Consider the following 17434-nt stretch of genomic DNA (forward strand, 5'->3'; position numbering starts at 1 on the left):
CTTTATATTTGTATAAATATTATATGTATATACCTATGTATATATAAAGTTTCCGTCGAAGTTCGGGGGTGGCGTGGCACCCCCACAGCCCTTCATAGATCCGCCACTGCCAACGACGACTAGCTCTTCCATGTCATATGATAAAGCAAACACACAAAATGACAAGAAAATATATCGTTGATCCTTACATATGCAAAAAAAACAAAAGATAAAGATTGTTTGAGTTCTACAGAGGCCAATCACGATAGATCAATAAAAACTATCAAACATCTTTTCCAATTACATTCTATCTTCACATATAAAAGTGCCAAATTTCTCAAGAAGTGCATTAATGTATATTAGGAATGTAATCTAGCCAGTTGTAAGATCTACCAACTCTGATTTTCTAGCATAATTTCAGCTCGAAATCATCAAGTTCTAGAAGTTCATTAAACCACTCATCCCACCTGTTTAAGGAATCATCATTTGAACTCGGTGAAGCTACAAAAGGAACTTCAGATGGTTGATGTATGTCTGCTCCTTGAAATAATTCATTGAAATTTGCAGACAAGTCCCCTGAATCCAACACATTGAAATGACGTTCCTCGTTGAAGTTCATTGTAATAGTTGGCTGAACATTTGAAGCTTGTTGTGTTTGTGATTGATAGTTCTGCATAAGGTCATAAAAATGAAAAAAATTCAACAAAACTTCGAATCATAAATTAGGCTATCTCATCTACTTTTTTCATACTTGGATACCTTTAGATGGCAGGTGAGCTATTCCGTAGTCAAGTCCGGCACACACATCCTCTCCAGAACATCTTTAGGATGGGATAAATCGACATGGTAAGACAAATAATGAGAATTCAATAGTAAAATTGTGAACATTCAGAAAATGTCTACTTAAGATTTTCCTTAACCAACATTCTTGTTTTTTCTACTTATCTCTATTTGGATAAAAACCAAGTCTTTAAATACTTACCTTTTTCTCCTAACTCGTGAACATCCTCGTCTAATTTCTTATCAAGATCTGGTGTACATTGCAAGTGTCTTTTTTTTTTTTGTGGTCTTTCTGTAGTTATTTTTGAAAGCAAAGAATGATTTTCCTCTATTTCTAAAGTACCACTACTTTTAACTTGTGCCTCCTCATTAGTACTTCTCATTCTCTTAGACCTTTTTAGCTCGTCTTTTTCTATTAAAGAACCTATTGCTTGATCTTGATAAGTCTCAGAGCAATTCGCTATGCCTTTTCCCTTTCTGTCTTGCACTTTCTTAGGACAAGATGTATTGTCCATAACATAAACTTGATTAGCCTTGTAGTGTTGTGATATTTCATTTGCCTTGTTATTGTAGTTCTTCACATGCTTCCATACATCCTTGAGTTTCATTGATGAAATGGACGATTTCCGAAAAATTAAGCATGCTCCTTGTGTTGTTGCTTCTTTTACCATTTCTATCGTCACCTCTGGAGACATCACTACACCAAAAATGAAAAATCAGAACAAAACATTAAATGAGGTATCCAAAATTATCGAGAGAAGTTAGGGGTGTGTTTGGTACGAAGGAAAATGTTTTCCTGGAAAACAAGTAGATTTTGACTTATTTTTTCATGTTTGGTTGGTGAGTAGAAAATATTTTTCTGAAAAGATTTTAGTGTCTTATTTATGAATGAAAAATGTTTTTGAGAAATATCTTTTATTTTTACTGAGTAGAAAATAATTTTTAAAATTGAAAATATTTTTTAAAAAGAAACTTAAATTTTTTTGAGGGGTGGGGAAGCTGGTAGGCGGATGGGTGGGGGGTCGAGGGTAGGGGTGAAAAAATGAAATTTTGAAGTTGAAAATATTTTTTTAAAACACTTATTATTATTTTTTGGGTGTGGGGGGGAGGGATCGAGTGAAGGGTGAAAAAAAATTGAAATTTTGAAGTTGAAAATAGTTTTTAAAAACAAACTCAATTATTTATTTTTTGGGGGGGGGGGGGGGTGTCGAGGACCGGGTGAAAAAATAAAATTTTGAAGTTGAAGATATTTTTTAAAAACAAACTTAAAGTTTTTGGGGATGGGGTTAAATGTTTTGAAAAATGTTTTCCTAAAGTTTTGAATGGAAGTTATTTTCCTTAAATTTGAGGAAAATGAATTGATTTGGACAATATTTTCCAAAACATTTAACCCAATCAAACATGAGAAAATTGAAAAATATTTTTCGGAAAATATTTTCCTTTATACCAAACACACCCTAGATGTTCATAAATATATACACCACGTTTGTAAGGGACATATATAAATATAGAATTTGCCCAAAAAAAACATATAGAGAAACTACAAGTAACATTAGTGTGTTTAGAAGTCAATTTTTTGACATTATTATTAAAGTAGATAAAGTTCAGTAATGATGTGTGATATTAACACGTTTAAATACACTTTGAATTATTGAATACTACACACTAATTAAACCACATAAAATAATTAAGATTTTGATAAAATGATCTTACAAATGATAGGTTTGTCTTTGATGAGTTGAGTGGACTTGATGAACTCAAGGTAGTTCATTTCGGGCATGTTGACATCCACCATGACCAAGTTAAATTGGTCGATTTGTTCCCGGAGAATGGATAGAGCTATAGTTGCTTGTTCTATTGCAGTTACTATATAAACAAAAATCAAACTCAGAAAATATCACAAAAAAGTTTTATATATTGAGGGATATTTTCATAATAATTAGTGGTATACCTTCACTTTCCTTTATGTTATTACTCAGATAAAGGTAGTATGACCTCACTAATAATATTACATTACAAGTATATACATGAATATTTGATTGATACTAAGAGATTAAATCATTCAAGTCTTTGATAAGTTAATTAATTTAATCTTGTTGCCTAAGAATCCAATTGATTCTTTTCCATTTAAAATACATCTCAGTTAACATGTTGATAAATTTGACGATTAAGTGAATGTATTTTCATAAGATTGAATATATCCAACTTGATAATAATTTTTCTTTAAATATTTAAACTACAACATGCTCCAATTGAGCGTTTAAACAAATGATAAAGTGTTTATGTTGGACAGTTCAGATTAAATATTTAGAAAAAAACTTATGTTCTCAAACATCCATTTGGTAGATAATTTAACTATGTCACATCCATTTGTTATGTTCTCGAGAATCATAAATGACAAATTTCAACCACAATTTATTGAAACAACAACAAATACAACAAATTCATTCAACACTAGTGTAATTTATTCATCTATACCTACGCCAAGTCATACATGATTGAAACACATGTTAAAATTGACTAAAATTTTTAGGCATGTGCATCAAATATCTTTTTGCCAATAAAATAATCTTGTTTTCTTCTTCAAATTTCAACCTGAAATTACTCCAAATAAATTTAAATTTGAATTTTATGTTTCATTTATGATAAAAAAAAACATCAATCATCAATCATCAATTTTACGGAAATTCACTTCTTTAACTATAGAATATAAGTACAAATTTTATGTAGAAGATCCAACAAATATAAGGGGGAAAAAACTCCAACACATATCAGAGAAAACTAAAAGAGATATAATATTGTCATACCTTTAAAAGAATGTTCTTCGAGAATTGTTGTTATATTTGATAAAGAAGTTGTATCATGATCAACCAAGAGAATTCTGAGGCCAATGTAAGCTGAAGGAACATTTACATTACCAGTTATCTCACAATCCATCTTTTAGCCTATGAAGATTATGAGAGACAAAAAAAAGAAGAGAATTTTGAATTTTTGTTCTCTTTCTTGGTTTCTCTTTTTTTTCCTACTACCTTATACTAAATGAAGGATAAAATTTAGACAATTAGTTAATAGAGATGGGAAATATCAGATTTAAAAAATCTACTTTTATAGGAAGTCAATAACTAGTGTAGTCAATATCTTAGGGAGGTGTAATTAAGCACGATTTTGATAATCTACCAATTTGTGTTCAAAATAATTTAATCTTGATCTTGTTTAATTTACGCGGTGCATATGATATCAATTACTCCCTCGATTTCAATTTGTTTATTTTACTTTCTTTTTTAGTCCATTCAAAAAAGTTCATCTTTTTCCTTATAAAGTTATTAGATAAATTTATAGTCACCACATACTAAGGTGTAAAGAAAAGAATCATCTAAAATAATATATTTTATTTCAAATCATCTCAAATAATAGGAATCATGTTTAATAAAAAGTATCAAAATCCATCCATATATATAGGGAAAACCTATACCTAATGGAATGAGATTCAAATTATACCTTTATCGAAATAATAACTAGAAAAGTTTTTAATTAGGAAATTTCAAACTAGGGAAACTTCTAAATAAGAAAACTTTGGCTATGGACATTAAGCATTATGGACTGGCCCCCTTTTGGGCTTCATGTGACCCCAATCTTTTTTATTTGGGGTAGCATTTGGACACTTATTTCTAACAGAGGATAAGTCATGTTCGGTTAGTTTAGGCTTTAAGTTTGTAAAACTTATTAAGGACATGTCACGTTAGTTTATCTGTTCCTATTTTCTAGGAGTTAGGTGTCCTACCCCGAGGCCTACCCCCTTGACATAAACATGGGACCTAGGATCACGAGTGACCCGAAGCTAACCCTGAGCTGGTATATCATAAGCATATTAAGCTGAGATAAGAAATATTGTGCGGAAGCTTAAAACCATAATTAACTGAAATGATGGGGAATACCCAAAACTATCTGAATATAAAAGGCTATGAGTTTAATAACAACTGGAAGATCAAACTCAAATACTAAAACTGAATCTAACTATGTCTGATTAAAAGTCTCTAACTGACTAGAGATGTTGGGACATGCCCCCAACTAACTTTAGCAAAACTGAAACTAAAATGAAAGACTGAATAAATAAGAAACATGTATGTCGTCCTCGAAGAATGAGGACTCACCACTGATATTGTTGATTATGTATCGGAAACCGATCTACACATATCTGAATTCTGAGGACCTGAACCTACATTACGAAAAGATATAGCGCAGAGTATGCGTTAGTATTTGAAAGGTACTGAGCATGCAGGATATGATAAAGCTGAACAAATATATATAGTTGAACAAAGCATACTGAGCTATGATATAGGGTGTGTTTGGTATTGTAACATCTTGTAAATTGGAATAACTATGAAGAAGCTTATAATTGGAAATAGTCATTTTTGGAAAGAATTCAAAATCTGGAAATTTAGTCAAGTATGGAAAAAAAAAGAGTTTTTGGTCAACTTGAAACAGTCATAACTCCTAGCTCAGAATAAGTTAGGTGTATATCCAGTTATTTTTGGAAAGCCCTTGGAATGATCTTTCCAACGCCGCTGAGTTTGCTTGATTTCGAGTTCGTATGAGTGAGTTATGCCCTTTGGAAATTGGGCTGTTGGCTTAGGGCAGTTTAGTCCGAATTTGTAGGGGTATTTTGGTCTTTTCCCTAACCATTTCTTTTGGTTATATTAAGGGTCTAGACTGATTTTAATTCAGTTTTTCCCTTTTAAAAGTGAGAGTTAGGGTTGTGAGTGAAGAGAGAAAGAAGAGGAGAAAGTGAAGAAAAAGCAAAGTTCGTCAAGATCGTCATGGTTTTCGTCGGGGGTGATCCCTAATAAGGTATGTGAGATCATAGTGTTGGGTTGGTTCATTCCCCCACACGCCATACTTGTTTTAATTCCGAGAAAAGATTGGTTGTGGTTGTTGAATTCTTGTGGTTGTGTTGTTGAAGTTTCTTGTTGGTTTGGTACGTGTTTCCGAGTGTGATTTCGAGTTGAAGCTATTGTATATTAAGGGTTTTAATGATTCTAAGTGTTTGGGGAAAGAACCTTTGTTGTTGAGAGGGTTTAGAGTTAGAGAAACTAAGGAAGAAAGTCAGTTTTTCGGGGAAAAAGGGTAGGGCGTCGCGCCAGCCAGAGCACCCCAGCAGGGGTTCTGAAGTCCCCCCCTTGGGGCGGCGCGCCATGCAGAACGCCCCAGCAGCCCCTCTGAAACTTGAGGGCTGGCGCCCCGCGCCTCTCAGAGCGCCAAGGACGCCAGTTCTCCTCATCCCTTCCCCACTTTTTCATACATGTTCCTTGGTAATGTACCTATGTTTTCTAGTTGTTTTCAACACCCTAAGGTACATCTAAACATTACGAACTCATCCATAAACATGAGATCATTACCCTTAAATCTGTAATCCAATTCGAGGAAAGTTAGGATCAAAGTCAAGTGAAGTTAGAGTCAAGTCTAGAAGTTAAGAAGCAAGTCAAAGCAAGTCTTTAAAGTTTTTCAAGAGTCTTTATTGAACGTTTTAACTTCGTTTTAAGGCTCAAGTTTCAAGTTAAGCCAAGAGTATAGAGTTGAGTTCATTTCTCAAAAGTTATTAGGGAACTAAGTATTCCCAAAGAAGTTTATAAATGTTTTTACATTTGAGTAAGAAAGGAACTATGTTTTTCCAAGAGAGCCTTTGGGCTAAGCTTTGAGCAATTATCTCAAACTAAAGAAAGATGTGTTTAAAACACTTATGAGCTAAAGTATATTTTTGGGAGTAGTAATGAGCACCGAATTGGGGACACGAGTTCATATTAACTAAACTCTCCATAAGAACCATGTAGCCAAACATGGGATTTAACGGGTCATACTTTTTAGATGATCACGTAAGTTAAGCTAGTGGATCCACTAAGTTAAGTAAGGTCCCACATCACGGCAAGGTATAGGATGGTCCTTGGGCAACATGAGATAAAACGTTGTATCCTCACTAGGGCTCATAGTGGTGGTTGTCGGTTAAACAATCTCCCACTAAAGTAATATTACTTTTATATAAGTAAAATTGAGTTTGTTATTGTTTTATCCTTAACGAACTAAGTTGTTTACACTGTTTTACAAGCTTTATATATATTGTATATGTCTTATTGCTTTATATTGAGTTCGGTTATTCATGAGTCGAACAGAGCGAACTTAAGAGTTCCTTTGTACTCCTTTCAAGTTTAAGTTGTTGTTTAGCTTTCCAGCTCGCATACTCGTACATTCAATGTACTGATGCCAGTTGGCCTGCATCTTATGATGATGCAGACGCAGGTACCCAGGATCAGCATCCAGCACGCCGTTGATCCAGCTGAGCACTCCAGAGTTAGTGGTGAGCCTCCTTGCCTTCCGGAGGACTATGTTATTTTGTGTTCCTAGTTTTGCTTTATTAGGATGTTGCGGGGTTTGTCCCAATATCCATCTCAGTGTTATAGAGGCTTCATAGACAGTCAGTTAGTTAGTATTGAGTCTCTCATCTATGTATATATATAGATATTCTATTTTGAGACTCGAGTTGCCTTTTTGGCCAATTTTCATTAGTTAGGTGGTTTTATGAACTTTCATTGCATGAAGTTATTCTGTTGAGTTAAGTTTTCCGCTGAGTTAAGTATGCCAAGCCAAGGGTTCACTTGGGGCCAACAATGGTCTTCGAGTGCCGATCCCGCCCAGGGTGTAGGCTCGGGGCGTGACAGGTATGAACATATTTTCTCATGTTTGGTTGGGTAAAATATTTTCCAAATCAACTCATTTTCCTCAAATTCAAGGAAAATGACTTCCCTTAAAAAAGTAACGTAAACATTTTCCAAAACTTTCCTCCAACTTCAATACAATTTTTTTTGTTGAAACAATAAATTTAAAGCTTGTTTTTTAAAATACTTTCAATTTCAATTTTTTGTTTTTCACCCCCACCCCACTCCTACACTAACCCTCCCACCCCCCGGCCAGCCCCACTACCACCCCCTCCCCAAAAAATTAAAATAAAATTTAAAGTTTGTTTTTCAAAAAATATTTCCAATTTCAAATTTTTATTTTTTCACCCCACTCCACCCCTACCCACGACCCCCCTCCCCTCAGCCCCCCACCCCTCCAAAAAAAATTAAGTTTGTTTTTAATTTTTTTTTTTTACATTAGGTTAGCACAATATGTTTTGCTTTTCATCGTGTACAATCAAATGTATTTGGTATACTGATCAGCAAAGAGACAATAGTATCCCTTTTTATCAATAGAGGGAACCAGGGATGGGCACCACAAACCACTGTAAATTATTGCTCATGGTAATTTTGTAGACAAAGTATTTGGAGAAGATGGAAATCTGTGCGCTTCATTTCAACAACAAGAATTAATAAAAGTAAATTTGTCATTGGAAGAATACAAAATACATGAATTACTTCAAATGAAAAATTAAACTCGAGAATATGAGTGGCCCAATCTTCGATGCCACAGATGTAAGGAATGTCCAACAATGGCGAAGTTGATGTTTGGTCGAGATAGTGACGGCCATCCATAGACTCCTAGTTTATTTGGGCCGCAATAGAGGTGTTCCTGTAGTCAAATCCTTCAAAAGAAATTTTGAAGGAAAAAATTCTATTGAGATTAGATTGTCTGTACAAAACTGATGCACTGAAATAAATTTGTGTTTGATAGCGGGAGCGCACAAATATTAGAGAGTTTGAAGGCAGTATTTGATGCATTAAAATAAATAGTACCAGTTTGAGTAATTGAAATCACATTACCCCTACCAGTTGTCACTTCCTCGATCCCTTTAAAGTCCAAAACATTGTGGAGGGAGTTGGTATCGTAGGTAATGTGGTGAGACGCACTTGAATTGAGAATCCAGGGGTCATTCGGCATTATTTGTACAACAAAATTTGCTTTTGCTTCAAAGTGGCTATGAGATCGGGAGAGGCAAACACTTGTTGTATGCCCAAATTTATCACAAAGTTGACAACGAGCTTGTGAAGATTGGTGTGGGAAGTTGCACCACTTGGAAGTATCCACCGGATACTGGAAATTGTTGCCTTGAGTATGCTGCCTATTTTGGGGACACCAATTATTGTTCTAGGGTGGGCATTGATTGTTCTTCTTGAGGTCCTCCTGTTTGATGAATAGTTAATGAACAATAAGCTTATCAAAAAGTTGCTCATATCTTATTGGAGAGTCTCGTGCCCGTATGACCGCTGAGATCTCACGGAACTCTGGCCCGAGTCCACTCAATATTTTCACCACGAGTTATTCATTATTGATGGGTGAACCTGCTGTGGCGAGTTCTTCGGAGGGAGAGAGAATCGCTCGCATATATTTAACAATTGATTTGTGGTTTTTGCTGACTCGGCATAGACGGTACAAAGGCTGAAAATGTGGGTTTGTGATTTGTTTGCAAAGGAAGTGTGAAGTTGATCCCACACAACTTTAGAGATGAGCGCAAAAGCTACAATGGATGCAATTGTGGCATCAATAAAGGCTATGAGAGCAATTTGGATTAGTTTATCCGAAAGAAACCAAGCTTTGTACTTGGGGTTGGACGTCTCAAGTCCATTAGTGGTGACTGTTTCAGGAGGGGACAATTTGGTGCTGTCAAGATTATGATAGAGGTCATGACCATGAAGCGGCATGGCAATGGGCTTTTGTGATGATGGGTTGAATTTAATTAGGTGTTGAGGATAGGGGTTGCGTCGGCATTAACAACGAAGGTGGAAGGGGCCATTTGAGCGTTGGGCTATTGCTCATGTTCCAGCCAATGGCTCATGACCTAATCCTACTTGAAAAAGGATTTGAATTATTCTCTTTATTTGGTTTCCAATTCTATTAGGAAAAGGATTGGAGTAGTAATCATCTTTGGAGTTGGTTTTGGCTTTGTAAGGAAAAATGCAACTCTATAAATAGAGGATGGTCTTGAGAGAATAATTCAGATTGCTCATTAGTATTGTCTTTGAAAGACATTAGGACATAAGAGAAGTTTTGAGAGAGCTTTCAACAAGAGATAAGAGAGAAGAAAAAAAGGGTTCTTTTGCTGCAGTCTTTTATTCCGACCAGCAACCTTCAGATTGTGTTTTCCGATTAACTAACCGTTGGATCGGATTGAAATTTGTACTGAGTGTTCCTGACATCTTGTTGGTTGATTTGAACGGTGGAGATCGGATTTAGAAGTCAGAAAGATCCTGTTTTAGGTATCGAACAGCAGCTGGGTTTGGGTGGTGTTTCTTTCTATTTATCTTTTGTTGGTGTAGCTATTGTTTGTTCTCTTTTGGCACTTGTTGTGTAGCCATTAGAAGAATAATTTTAACTCTCTTAGTGAAACAATTGTGATCTTGTCAATCCCGTGGTGGTAACCTTCGTTTTGAAGGATTTTTATACGTTAAACTTGGTGTTCTTTATTATAGATTTTCATTTTCATCTTTTCGTCACAACATTGAGCACAGAAAAAAATTAATTGGATCTTGGATGGCGTAATCGTTAGCGTATTTTGGCGCTGATACCATGTAGTTGCACATAATTAGAATGGAATTGTTTGTTTTATTAATGAGCCTCCAATGAAGTTTTTATACAACTCCAACATTTTCTCTTGATTTTCCATTGAAACCCGTCAATGTTAATGGAAGTACGCCAACGTGGATGCTATCATGCTATGTATAGGGTTCGATTAAATATGGATGAACGTGCGTATCCTATAAGGTGTTCATCAAAATCTTTCAAAATGACATAGAATGCAAGATGCCATGAGAAAATAAAGCTACATATTAGGTATTAAATATAATGAAAGGAAGAATTCAGGAGCAGAGGGCTGATTTAGCTATTAAATCTGCCTCTACTTGTTACGTCCATCAGCACAGATATCTGATCCTCTATAAAAGTTTTACCACTGGAGGATTCGAGCAACATAGCAATTCACATTACTCTGTCTTCTTACGAGGTGATTCCAACCATTGCTAGTGAAAGAGCAAACGTTGATTTGTTTTCACAAACTTCAATACAGAAAATGGGAATGAAATCAACAATCTCAGTTAACTTATTAACCACTTTGCATTGACATGTTATGATGCTTCCGTCAATTTACTCTTAGTTAACAGTCCTAAGTGTGCATAAGTATGAGAAACTTCTGTTTCAAAGTAGTTCTCTTAAATTTTTCTTATTTTATTCTCTATTTTAATGCTCCATTTTGGGGTGCAGCGTAATTGAAACTAAACACTATATATTTGTCGAGCGAATCATAAACCTAGAAATTGATAGATAAACTAACATCACTATTTGAAATTAAATAGAAATTTAGTCATAGTTACTGAATAAACTACTTTTACCTCATCATCATTGTTCACACTTTTGAGAATCGGTGTACTGATAGATATTCCTTGTTGGACAAGCGTCTTCATTTCAGGGCATTCATGAATCCACACTACTCTTAGAAATGGAAATTCAAGAGCACGCTTGGCGAGAAACAAATCCTCCAGATTTAACAGCATTTGAAGCTTCAGATCTTCCACAATTCGATACATACAATATTACAAGTTTGCCGAAGTAGGCAGTTGGAAGTTGAGAGCATAGAGCAGTTATGCTATTAGCCCCAACGACGACTAGCTCTTCCATGTCTTATGATAAAGCAAACACACAAAATGACAAGAAAATATATGCAAAAAGAAAACAAAAGATAAAGATTGTTTGAGTTTTACAGAGGCCAATAACGATAGATCAATAAAAACTATCAAACATCTTTTCCAATTACATTCTATCGTCACATATAAAAGTGCCAAATTTCTCTAGAAGTGCATTAATGTATATTAGGAATGTAATCTAGCCAGTTGGAAGATCTAACAACTCTGATTTTCTAGCATAATTTCAGCTCGAAATCGTCAAGTTCTAGCAATTCATTAAACCACTCACCCCACCCGTTCAAGGAACAATCATTTGAACTCGGTGAAGGCACAAAAGGAACTTCAGATGGTTGAGGTATGTCTGCACCTTGTAATAATTCAGAGAAGTCTCTTGAATCCAACACATTGGAATGGTGTTCCTCGTTGAAGTTCATTGTAGTAGCTAATAGAACATTTGGAGCTTGTTGTTGGGATCGGTATTCCTGCATAAGGTCATAAAGATGAAAATATATTAGGAAAATTCGACCAAACCTCGAATCATAAATGTCATAACTACGCTATGTCATCTACTTTTTTCATACTTGAATACCTTTAGATGGTCGGTGAGCTGTTTCGCGGTCAAGTTCAGCACACACATCCTCTCCAGAACATCTTTAAGATGGGATTAATCGACATGGCAAGACAAATAATGAGAATTCAACACTAAAATTGTGAACATTCAGAAAATGTCTACTTAAGAATTTCCTTAACCGACATTCTTGTTTTTTCTACTTATCTCTGTTAGGATAAAAACTAAGTCTTTAAATACTTACCTTTTTCTCCTAACTCGCGAACAACCTCGTCTAATTTCTTATCAGGATCTGTTGTCCATTGCAGGTGTCGTCTTTTCTTTTGTGGTCTTACTGTAGTTATTTTCGAAAGCAAAGAATGATCCTCCTCTTTTTGTAAAGTACCGCTACTTTTATCTTGTGCCTCCTTATTAGTACTTCTCATTCTCATAGACCTTTTTGTCTCATCTTTTTCTATTAAAGAACCTACTGCTTGATCTTGATAAGTCTCAGAGCAATTCGCTATGCTTTTTCCCTTTCTGTCTTGCACTTTCGTAGGACAAGATGTATTATCCATAGCATGAACTTGATTAGCCTTGTAGTATTGTGATATTTCATTTGCCTTGTTATTGTAGTTCTTCACATGCTTCCATACATCCTTGAGTTTCATTGATGAAATGGACGATTTCCAAAAAATATATACACCACGTTTGTAAGGAACATATATAAATATAGAAAAATCAGAACAAAACATTAAATGAGGTATCCGGAATTATCAAGAGAAGTTAGATATTCATAAATATATACACCACGTTTGTAAGGAACATATATAAATATAGAATTTGACAACAAAAAACATATAGAAAAACTACAAGTAACATTAGTGTGTTTAGAAGTCAATTTTTTGACATTATTATTACAGTAGCTGAAGTTCAGTAATGATGTGTGATATTGACACTTTTGAATTATTGAATAGTACACACTAATTAAACCACATAAAATAGTTAAGATTTTGATAAAATGGTCTTACAAATGATAGGTTTGTCTTTGATGAGTTGAGCGGATTTGATGAACTCAAGGTAGTACATTTCGGGCATGTTGACATCCACCATGACCAAGTCAAATTGATCGATCTGTTCCAGGAGAATGGATAGAGCTATAGTTGCTTGTTCGATTGCAGTTACTACATAAACAAAAATCAAACTCAGAAAATATCACAAAAAAGTTTTATATATTGAGGGATATTTTCATAATAATTAGTGGTATATCTTCCCTTTCCTTTATATTATTACACGGATAAAGGTAGTATGACCTGACTAATAATATTACATTAGAAGTATAGATATTTATATTTGATTGATGCTAACTGACTAAATCATTCAAGTCTTTGATAAATTAAGTAATTTAATCTTGTTGCCTAAGAATCCAATTGATTCTTTTCCATTTAAAATACAACTAAGTTAGCATGTTGATAAATTTGACGATTAAGTGAATATATTTTCATAAGGTTGAATATATCGATAACCTTTTACACTTTATAATAAATTTTCTTTAGATATTTAAACTACAACATGCTCTGATTGAGCGTTTAAACAATTGATATAGTACTGTTTATGTTAGACGATTCAGATTTAATATTTTTAAAAACTTATATTCTCAAACATCCATTAGGTAGATAATTTAACTATGTCACATCCATTTGTTATGTTCTCGAGAATCATAAATGATAAATTTCAACCATAATTTATTGAAACAACAACAAATATAACAAATTCATTCAGCACTACTGTAATTTATTCATCTATACCTACGCTAAGTCATACATGATTGAAACACATGTTAAAATTGACTAAAAGTTTTAGGCATGTGCATCAAATACTTTTTTGCCAATAAAATAAACTAGTTTTCTTCTTCAAGCTTCAACCTGAAATTACTCTAAATAAATTTAAATTTGAATTTTATGTTTCATTTATGATAAAAAAAAACATCATCAATTTTACGGAAATTCACTTCTTTAACTATAGAATATAAGTACAAATTTTATGTAGAAGATCCAACAAAAATATGGGGGGGGGGGGGGGGGGGGGGAACTCCAACACATATCAGAGAAAACTAAAAGAGATATAATATTGTCATACCTTTAAAAGAATGTTCTTCAAGAATTGTTGTTATATTTGATAAAGAAGTTGCATCATGATCAACCAAGAGAATTCTAAGGCCAATGTAAGCGGAAGGACATTTACATTACCAGTTATCTCACAATATGTTTGGATTTTGTTACAACTTCGGATTATTTGACACAAAAGTTACAAGGATATAACAAGTTAATTGCACAACCGAAAACTAATACTAATTGTTTTATTAATGAGCCTCCAATGAAGTTTTTATACAACTCCAACATTTTCTCTTGATTTTCCATTGAAACCCGTCAATGTTAATGGAAGTACGCCAACGTGGATGCTATCATGCTATGTATAGGGTTCGATTAAATATGGATGAACGTGCGTATCCTATAAGGTGTTCATCAAAATCTTTCAAAATGACATAGAATGCAAGATGCCATGAGAAAATAAAGCTACATATTAGGTATTAAATATAATGAAAGGAAGAATTCAGGAGCAGAGGGCTGATTTAGCTATTAAATCTGCCTCTACTTGTTACGTCCATCAGCACAGATATCTGATCCTCTATAAAAGTTTTACCACTGGAGGATTCGAGCAACATAGCAATTCACATTACTCTGTCTTCTTACGAGGTGATTCCAACCATTGCTAGTGAAAGAGCAAACGTTGATTTGTTTTCACAAACTTCAATACAGAAAATGGGAATGAAATCAACAATCTCGGTTAACTTATTAGCCAGTTTGCATTGACATGTTATGATGCTTCCGTCAATTTACTCTTAGTTAACAGTCCTAAGTGTGCATAAGTATGAGAAACTTCTGTTTCAAAGTAGTTCTCTTAAATTTTTCTTATTTTATTCTCTATTTTAATGCTCCATTTTGGGGTGCAACGTAATTGAACCTAAACTCTATATATTTGTCAAGCGAATCATAAACCTAGAAATTGATAGATAAACTAACATCACTATTTGAAATTAAATAGAAATTTAGTCATAGTTACTGAATAAACTACTTTTACCTCATCATCATTGTTCACACTTTTGAGAATCGGTGTACTGATAGATATTCCTTGTTGGACAAGCGTCTTCATTTCAGGGCATTCATGAATCCACACTACTCTTAGAAATGGAAATTCAAGAGCACGCTTGGCGAGAAACAAATCCTCCAGATTTAACAGCATTCGAAGCTTCAGATCTTCCACAATTCGATACATACAATATTACAAGTTTGCTGAAGTAGGCAGTTGGAAGTTGAGAGCATAGAGCAGTTATGCTATTAGCCACAACGACGACTAGCTCTTCCATGTCTTATGATAAAGCAAACACACAAAATGACAAGAAAATATATGCAAAAAGAAAACAAAAGATAAAGATTGTTTGAGTTCTACAGAGGCCAATAACGATAGATCAATAAAAACTATCAAACATCTTTTCCAATTACATTCTATCGTCACATATAAAAGTGCCAAATTTCTCCAGAAGTGCATTAATGAATATTAGGAATGTAATCTAGCCAGTTGTAAGATCTAACAACTCTGATTTTCTAGCATAATTTCAGCTCGAAATCGTCAAGTTCTAGCAATTCATTAAACCACTCACCCCACCCGTTCAAGGAACAATCATTTGAACTCGGTGAAGGCACAAAAGGAACTTCAGATGGTTGAGGTATGTCTGCACCTTGTAATAATTCAGAGAAGTCTCTTAAATCCAACACATTGGAATGGTGTTCCTCGTTGAAGTTCATTGTAGTAGCTAATAGAACATTTGGAGCTTGTTGTTGGGATTGGTATTCCTGCATAAGGTCATAAAGATAAAAAAATATTAGGAAAATTCGAATAAACCTCGAATCATAAATGTCATAACTAGGCTATCTCATCTACTTTTTTCATACTTGAATACCTTTAGATGGTCGGTGAGCTGTTTCGCGGTCAAGTTCAGCACACACATCCTCTCCAGAACATCTTTAAGATGGGATTAATCGACATGGCAAGACAAATAATGAGAATTCAATAGTAAAATTGTAAACATTCAGAAAATGTCCACTTAAGAATTTCCTTAACCGACTTTCTTGTTTTTTCTACTTATCTCTGTTAGGATAAAAACTAAGTCTTTAAATACTTACCTTTTTCTCCTAACTCGCGAACAGCCTCGTCTAACTTCTTATCAAGATCTGTTGTCCATTGCAGGTGTCGTCTTTTCTTTTGTGGTCTTACTGTAGTTATTTTCGAAAGCAAAGAATGATCCTCCTCTTTTTCTAAATTACCGCTACTTTTATCTTGTGCCTCCTTATTAGTACTTCTCATTCTCTTAGACCATTTTGCCTCATCTTTTTCTATTAAAGAACCTACTGCTTGATCTTGATAAGTCTCAGAGCAATCCGTTATGCTTTTTACCTTTCTGTCTTGCACTTTCGTAGGACAAGATGTATTGTCCATAACATAAACTTGACTAGCCTTGTAGTGTTGTGATAGTTCATTTGCCTTGTTATTGTAGTTCTTCACATGCTTCCATACATCCTTGAGTTTCATTGATGAAATGGACGATTTCCGAAAAATTAAGCATGCCCCTTGTGTTGTTGCTTCTTTTACCATTTCTATCGTCACCTCTGGAGACATCACTAAACAAAAATGAAAATCAGAACAAAACATTAAATGAGGTATCCGGAATTATCGAGAGAAGTTAGATATTCATAAATATATACACCACATTTGTAAGGAACATATATCAATATAGAATTTGACAAAAAAAAAAAACATATAGAGAAACTACAAGTAACATTAGTGTGTTTAGAAGCCAATTTTTTGACATTATTATTACAGTAGATAAAGTTCAGTAATGATGTGTGATATTGACACGTTTAAATACACTTTTGAATTATTGAATAGTACACACTAATTAAACCACACAAAATAGTTAAGATTTTGATAAAATGGTCTTACAAATGATAGGTTTGTCTTTGATGAGTTGAGCGGATTTGATGAACTCAAGGTAGTTCATTTCGGGCATGTTGACATCCACCATGACCAAGTCAAATTGATCGATCTGTTCCCGGAGAATGGATAGAGCTATAGTAGCTTGTTCGATTGCAGTTACTACATAAACAAAAATCAAACTCAGAAAATATCACAAAAAAGTTTTATATATTGAGGGATATTTTCATAATAATTAGTGGTATATCTTCCCTTTCCTTTATATTATTACACGGATAAAGGTAGTATGACCTGACTAATAATATTACATTAGAAGTATAGATATTTATATTTGATTGATGCTAACTGACTAAATCATTCAAGTCTTTGATAAACTAAGTAATTTAATCTTGTTGCCTAAGAATCCAATTGATTCTTTTCCATTTAAAATACAACTAAGTTAGCATGTTGATAAATTTGACGATTAAGTGAA

At 34.1% G+C, this 17434-nt stretch overlaps 1 protein-coding gene and 1 pseudogene across 1 annotated transcript; both read right to left on the reverse strand.

Moving 5' to 3' along the window:
* Positions 1-926: 926 nt before the first annotated feature.
* LOC125818024 (uncharacterized) lies at positions 927-1430 on the reverse strand. Its single transcript, XM_049497529.1, has one exon. It carries the CDS (start codon positions 1428-1430, stop codon positions 927-929), a length of 504 nt encoding a protein of 167 aa, XP_049353486.1.
* A 13736-nt stretch (positions 1431-15166) lies between these two features.
* On the reverse strand, positions 15167-17046 carry LOC125818386 (uncharacterized; annotated as a pseudogene).
* Between the last annotated feature and the right edge of the window lie 388 nt (positions 17047-17434).

This window comes from Solanum verrucosum, unplaced genomic scaffold (genome assembly GCF_900185275.1).
Source record: "Solanum verrucosum unplaced genomic scaffold, falcon-dt-bn FXZP01000253.1, whole genome shotgun sequence".
Lineage (NCBI taxonomy): Eukaryota > Viridiplantae > Streptophyta > Magnoliopsida > Solanales > Solanaceae > Solanum > Solanum verrucosum.

Excerpts from the sequence above, each read along its gene's own strand:
- LOC125818024 (XM_049497529.1), bottom strand. The coding sequence starts at position 1,430 with ATGGTAAAAGAAGCAACAACACAAGGAGCATGCTTAATTTTTCGGAAA.